The sequence below is a fragment of the Mchenga conophoros genome, linkage group LG23 (assembly GCF_057382185.1).
Source record: "Mchenga conophoros isolate Kocher_MC1m ecotype Shallow Benthic linkage group LG23, M_conophoros_male_GT1.1, whole genome shotgun sequence".
In the NCBI taxonomy this organism is placed as follows: Eukaryota; Metazoa; Chordata; class Actinopteri; order Cichliformes; family Cichlidae; genus Mchenga; species Mchenga conophoros.
In genome coordinates, this window is record NC_140547.1 from 35,523,016 (window position 1) to 35,530,169 (window position 7,154).

Genomic DNA, 7,154 nt, shown 5'->3' on the forward strand with positions numbered 1-7,154 from the left:
CTTTATTTATTTTGTAAATACATATTGAACCAAAGCCACAACCCTCTTATTTAATTTGCTCTTGAGCCACCTTAAATATAGCCTTTTACAGCACAGCCATTTTCATTGCAGTTAATTGCAGGTTTCATGCACAATGAGGGAAAACCCTACCTGGCTGATTGATAACATTTCATAAAAGGTTGGCATGAGCTCTGTGTGTCAACATAAAAGCATTAGCTAGCAGGGAACACGCCGCCCTGCATCAGCAACTACTGTCAAGATGTTTTCGAGTCAAGCACCTAACCCTCCAGCCGCTCCAGTGGAACAGCTCAGTGACCATCTCTACAAGGCTGTGGTTGTACTCTGCAGATCCCAAGTGAAAATCTGTGATTGAGTGTAAAGCTCTGGTTGCCTTGTGGAAGAGTGTATTTTACAACAGAACAATGTTCATTTGGATGATTTTTTTGTGTGGACAAAATAAAAAATAATACCATATCACAGCACAGGCAGGTGGGAAAGTAGGTTACGTTTGCGTAATAGCAAACATGGACCTGAGCCATATCATTTCCTTTTGTCTGATTTAAGCTTTGATAACATCATCTCGCTATGACCTATATTCTGAGTTCATCATTTTCCAGCTGTGCTACATCATCCCCTCCCCTCCCAATCCTGTGTAATTCTGTTTTGTTTTGTTTTTTCCAGAGGACACTGATGATTCATACTCTAATTCACCAGTTTGGGGTATTTGTGTGGAAGATGTGGAGAGAGGGAATAGTGAGAGACAAATTAAGAGAAAAGGAGAAGCGGAGAGCGGGTAAAGAGATAAGAGGGAGAGATTGTGAGCCAAGGAAGGAGACTTATAAGCTATTTTTAGTCGCCAGCTGTGTGAGTCATTCTGAAACAGTGATGAGGAGACCTGCTGGTAGATGTTGGCGTAGAGGGGATTGCGACGCGTCCTTGTGACACACTTTGAAGCGTGTGGGGGCTCCTATAGACGAACATGTATTAAATATGTGCTCCAGTCTGGGTTTTGACAGGCTGGATTAGCATAAAACTCTATGGGAAAATATTCTTTAGCCATGATTTTGTGCCCTAAATTAATGGCACATGGTTTGAACACGAGTATCCAACAGACTAGTGATGGGATTTCCGGCTCTTTCAGCTCGGTTCACTAAAAAGAGCTGGCTCTTTCGGCTCCCAACTTGCTCTTCAGGTTGTTTTGTTGCTTTAATTAATTAATTATCAACAACAATATAAAATTATGCACAAAAGGAATTAGTAATGTAAAAAAACACGCTTTTCTTTATGTCTGTTTATATATAAATATTTATGGGGCCCCTAAAGACGAAACACGTACAAACTCCAAAGCACTTAGAAACTCCAAAGCACGTACAAACTCCAAAACACATTTCTAGCGTTAACTGAACTTCCAAAACAGAGCTACCTAGATCACTTAAATTACACAATCGAATTCATATGTCTATAGTTTTTGTATTAATACACAAACACTCATATATATATATATTCAAATAATTTAAAAAAAAAAACTTCATTTACCTGTTACTACCACACAGCCAATCCGATTGTTGGTACTTCCTGGCTTGTGTAGCCACTAGGTAACAAAAGCTCAACACGGCCCCTAGCATCCTGGAGCACTTCCGTTGTGTTTTGGAGCTCGTACGTGCTCCGGAGTTTGTACGTGTTTTGGAGTGTGTACATGCTTTGTCTCTAGGGGCCACTGTAAATATCCATCCATCCATCCATTCGCTTCCGCTTATCCTTTTCAGGGTCGCGGGGGGCGCTGGAGCCTATCCCAGCTGTCACAGGGCGAGAGGCAGGGTACATCCTGGACAGGTCGCCAGTCTGTCGCAGGGCTAACACACAGGGACAGACAACCATTCACACTCACATTCACACCTAGTGGCAATTTGGATTATCCAATCCACAAGCTGCATGTCTTTGGACGGTGGGAGGAAGCTGGAGTACCCGGAGAGAACCCACGCAAACACGGGGAGAACATGCAAACTCCACACAGAAAGACCCCGGCCTGATGGTGGAATTGAACTCAGGACCTTCTTGCTGTGCGGCAACAGTGCTAACCACCGTGCCACCGTGCTGCCACTGTAAATATACTTTTATTTATTCACTCCACATAAAATGTAATAAATAAAGTATAAAATACAGAAACCAACTATTTACATTTCAACTTTTAACTACTTAAATTTTCAGCTTTTTCCTTTTAAACAAATTTAAAGTGAAACAACACAAAACACTGCAAACCACAACACAATAAAATATAAATGAAAATATGGAAAAAAAGGGGGGGGGAAAAAGAACGCCCAGATCTTTAATTAAGGGAAAGGTTGGCATTTAGAACTATTAATATCACACTCAACTGACTGCGTTTTATCTTCCCATTGCACTGATGGGTGGACAGTTCTTAGGTGCCTGTGCATGTTGTTTGTGGAGCCGGCTCTATATGATATCCTTTTCTTGTAGACTCTACACTCTGCCTTTGTTTTGTCAATAAGATTGAAATGGCTCCAGACTTTGCTTCTTTTCTTGGTGTCACTCATTTTCTTTACTGTACCTTTCCAATGTGACGGTGTTGTCTCTTGTTGTTGCTCCTGGCTCTCTTTCTTTCCCTCTCTCTCCTGCTCTTGTTGTGTGCTACTGCTGTTTGAGTGTAACTACCGCCCCACCCCCTCAGCTCAGCGCTGAGCAGAGGGGGAGGGGCGCAAACGCAAGGGTGACTTGCAGCGTGAAGCGAAAAAAAGTGAAAGAGAGGGCAGGAGAAAGAAGGAAAAAAAAAACACGGCTCCTTCGCATCGTTCACTTCAAAGATCCGGCTCTAAGAGCCATTTCGTTTGCGACCGACCCATCACTACAACAGACATGATATGTTGGTTTTAATTCACTTACCACTCTAATACGTGCCATTCTTTATGGCGTTGAGGTACAGTTTGATATCTTCCCTGCACTCTAACTCTCACAGAAATGTGAAGTGGGTTAAGTCTGTAGGTCCTGCAAAAAAAACCACCACCAACAACAAAAAACCAAAAAACTAGGTGAAGGTCTCTCAGCAGATGTGAACTGTGCTTAAAAAGAAAACCCATAGCAGCAAAGTTTTGCAGCTAGGGAGTAGATACTGTCAAGAGAGGATAAACTTGAGGCAGAGAACTCTCTCCCAGCTTACCTTCAGTCACAGAGTTATCTTTTTTTAGATTGTAGGTCAGAATTGTATAACTTTAAACTACAGCAAGCTGAGGTATGTATAAAATCAGTTTTGTATTGCCACTTCTTCTCTGTTCTCAAAATAGCATAAGAGAAAGGCCGTTGATAAAGAAAACGCGTGCGTCAAATGTTTGCCTGACTGTTCCCTGTAAAAATAGATGAAATATAGTATTTTGGAAAGACTAAACTAGAAAAATGTAATTGTTAGAAAAAACTTTACCTCTTATTCTGCTTTTAAATTTTTTTATAGTTTTTAAACTGTCTGTTATAAGCTGCTGAAGATTAGAGCAGCGGAATGTGAAAATCAGTAAACTACTTGAGGACTCCTACACAGGAACCATGTATTTACATGGTTTCCATTCATGTTCCTATATAAGAGCAAGGTTGCCAAGCACCTATGCCATTTTGCAGTCACCAGTTTGTGAGGAAATTTTAGAACTTCTGATTCAAAGTCACTTTGAAGACAGCGACTGCAACCTGGTCCAGTTCTTCAAGCAACCATTTCAAATGCAATAAAATAACAGGTTCATTGCACATGGTCACATTAATTTTGGTCACACCATAGTCTTTAACTATTGTTTTCACTAACCTGATTGTAACATTAGTGTAATCCTGTTATGAAGCCGCGAGCTGGGTGCTTCTGCCATTACCATTTCACTGTTTTGAAATCTGACAATGAAGTGAAAGGATCACACACTGTAGTGATTTGTCAATCAATAGTTAACAATAGTTTATCCTTCCTTTTTTACGCTGATGGGGCTATGTTTACAAAATCAAAATCATTGTATTATAAGCCTTGGTACTAGAACATTAAATCCTCAGGAAAGCATTTATAGCTGTCCTCCAGCAGGTTTCCAAACAATAAAACTTCTTTGTACCACCAGTCACATGCTGCTGACAATTACAAAGAATGTTAGTTTAAAGAATTCCCATGTTGGCTTCACTTTTCAGACATGCAAGCCAGTTAATCTTTGATAGACATTTGATGGCATAAATACATGTCATCATTTGAAATAACTGAAATGACTTTTTTTTCCCTTCCTCTGCACACAAAGCCTCTTTTTTCGGCTGCTCCCATATTCCCAGTGGGTTGCCACAGCAGACAGCTCCACGTATTTGATTTGCTAGATCTTAACACCGGACACCCATTCATGACACAACCCCAAATATATTTGCATCTCCCCACGGTTCTGAACGAGGGATCTTTTGTGTAATAGACCAGCAGTCCCAAACCCCCGGGCCTCGGCCCGGTACAGGTCCGTGAGTCGTTTGGTACCGGGCCGCGAGAGTTGAGGCTCAGGTGTGAAATGTATGGTTTTCAGGGTTTTTATCGGTTTTCAGCGTTATTTTGTTATCGTTTTTATCGTTTACTCGGTTTTCCTGGGTCTTTTCACGTGTGTTATGAATAAATCCTCTTTTTTTCGGTACCGGTACTAGTTTTATTTTGTTGTATTTTTCCGCGACTCCTTAAAGGCCGGTCTGTGAAAATATTGTCGGGCATAAACCGGTCCGTGGCGCAAATAAGGTTGGGGACCGCTGTAATAGACAACAGCCTTACGGTGTGTTCACACCGAACGCGATGGGCGCGTGAAAAAAGCCCCAAACGCCCCTAACTTGACGCGTGCACATTCGCACCTCTACGCGTGTCCAAGAAAAATCCATCGCGCCCCAAAATATCATATTTTAACGCGCGTGAACCGGAAATGTGGGAGGGATGTGGGAGGAAGTTTTGCAAGACCGGTATCTTTGCAAGATGGCAGCTGTCAAGCTAGCGCTTGAAGAGAGAGTCTCCCTTCTCTATTTACTGTGGAGAGCAGAGTAGCGGCGTAAAGGACATCCTTGCCGTACCTGGGTCCATCAGGTCCTCCAGAGGCGTGAGCAGTTTGGTGAGTTTCACCACTTGCTCCAGGAGCTGCGCCTGGATGACGGTCGATTTCAGCAATATCACCGTCAGCCAGTTTGAGGACCTGCTTTCCCTCGTCGGTCCCAGAATCGCCCGCCTAGACACCAACTACAGATGCTCAATCCCACCTGCAGAGCGCCTGTCCGTCTGCCTGAGGTTAGTAAAACTATTTAATACGGTAGTCCTTTATTGATACCTGTGCTAATATGCTAAACCATCCATTTATACACTGCTAACATGGATGTGCTATGCTAACAGTGAATGCGCTCGGTGTTTACTGAAAGCAACCTGTGGTACAAAGACGACTGTTTATAATATTTCTAGTGATACTCAGAAGCTCTCATCAAGTCCGATTTAATTCGATTTATGCTGTTATCAGTGTTTGTGATGATAGCATGGCTGTGGTGTCACATCAATGTATGCGCTCGGTGTTTGCTGATATCAAACTGTAGTATTAGCACCACTGAGTTAACCTTGTAGTGATACTCACTCCTTTTTATTTAGACCTGGTTTAATTCTGGGATAGTTGAATGTTTGTATATAATCCCTGCAGCTGTCAGACTCTATAGCAGGCGTCACCAGCCTTTATTAAAACAGAGTTAGATAAAACTGTGAACAGTTTGGTTCATCTCTAGTTACATGGTTCTATCTTGATAAGCTGTCTTATCACAGATTAATTTTTCAAAAATATTAATGATTTAAGCAAGGAAAGGGCTACATGTCAACATACAACTCTTTATTTCTATTAATGTCTCACTTCATTCCTACCTGATTGACATGTTTAGGAATTATGAGTGATTGGCTCACTGTAGTTGTGAAAGTTGCTACCAATCAAATTATGATATGTTAAAGTTAAAATAAAACACAACTGTTTTAGATATTATCTAATATACATTTTGTAATTATCCTTATAATTACAAAATTTTTTATGTAAGATTTAAGTTTTGTGATTAAATCTGACATCACAAAAGTGTTTTGGAATTTGAATAATGTATTTTTTAACTGCAGTACACATAATACTGATTTTGAACAATTTTGTCCAGGCTCCTTGTCACCGCGGACTGCTTCAGCACCAAGCGTTCAGTTACAGAGTCGGTGTGTCAGATCACCCCCCAGGCAGCGACGGCCATCTGGGACTGTCTAGTGGACGACTTCATGGCTGTGCCTTCACCTGGAGACTGGCGGTCCATCACAGAGGGACTCCAGGAGCGCTGGAACTTCCCTCTGTGCTGTGCAGCTCTGGATGGGAAGCACGTCCAGACAAAGGCACCCCATATATCATATAGGAGACACACACATTGATATACACTAAATATTTATTTCATTTGTTTTTTGTGGTGCCCAAATTTATGCACCTGCTTGATTTTGTTTAAATAATTATTGCACACTTTTTGTAAATCCAGTAAACTTCTTTTCACTTCTCAAATATCACTGTGTGTGTCTCCTGTATGATATTTAACTGACATTTTTTTATTGTAACAACCAACGATTTATACAGGAAAATGATGTCTATTAACAAGGTTGCCCAAACTTCTGCATCCCACTGTATCAGTATATTTTGTCATTAGTATAATATGAAATAAATTCTACATGTGTCAAGTCGTGTGCCAACATTTGCTGTGTAGTAGAACTGAGACATTAGTCATTATAAAAATTTATTTGAAATAATATTAAAATTCTCACACAGAAATACATTAAACATAAATATATAAAATATAAGTATTTACTAGTGATGGGATTTCCGGCTCTTTTTAGAGATCCAGCTCTTTCGGTTCGGCTCACTAAAAAGAGCCGGCTCTTTCGGCTCCGAACCGGCTCTTCAGGTTGTTTTGTTGCTTTAATTAATTTATTATTAACAATAATATAAAATTATGCACAAAAGGAATTACTAACGTAAAAACAAGTGGTTTTATTTATATATGTTTATATATAAATATATGCGGTGGCCCCTAGAGACAAAACACGTACAAACTCCAAAACACATTTCTAGCATGAACTGAACTTCCAAAGCAGAGCTACTAGATCACTTAAATTACAC

At 40.6% G+C, this 7,154-nt stretch overlaps 1 protein-coding gene across 1 annotated transcript; it reads left to right on the top strand.

The window, feature by feature from the left end:
* The first annotated feature begins 259 nt into the window (after nucleotides 1-259).
* On the top strand, nucleotides 260-6,426 carry LOC146547740 (uncharacterized). Its single transcript, XM_085265001.1, has 3 exons — nucleotides 260-355; nucleotides 4,995-5,272; nucleotides 6,160-6,426. The coding sequence occupies exons 1-3, from the start codon at nucleotides 260-262 to the stop codon at nucleotides 6,416-6,418; spliced, it is 633 nt and encodes a 210-aa protein (XP_085121127.1). The 3' UTR covers nucleotides 6,419-6,426.
* Nucleotides 6,427-7,154: the final 728 nt, after the last annotated feature.

Excerpts from the sequence above, each read along its gene's own strand:
- LOC146547740 (XM_085265001.1), top strand. The coding sequence starts at position 260 with ATGTTTTCGAGTCAAGCACCTAACCCTCCAGCCGCTCCAGTGGAACAG. Across the intron at positions 356-4,994 it reads TTGTACTCTGCAGATCCCAA|AGAGAGTCTCCCTTCTCTAT; the intron begins GTGAAAATCTGT and ends TAGCGCTTGAAG. Across the intron at positions 5,273-6,159 it reads CGCCTGTCCGTCTGCCTGAG|GCTCCTTGTCACCGCGGACT; the intron begins GTTAGTAAAACT and ends AATTTTGTCCAG.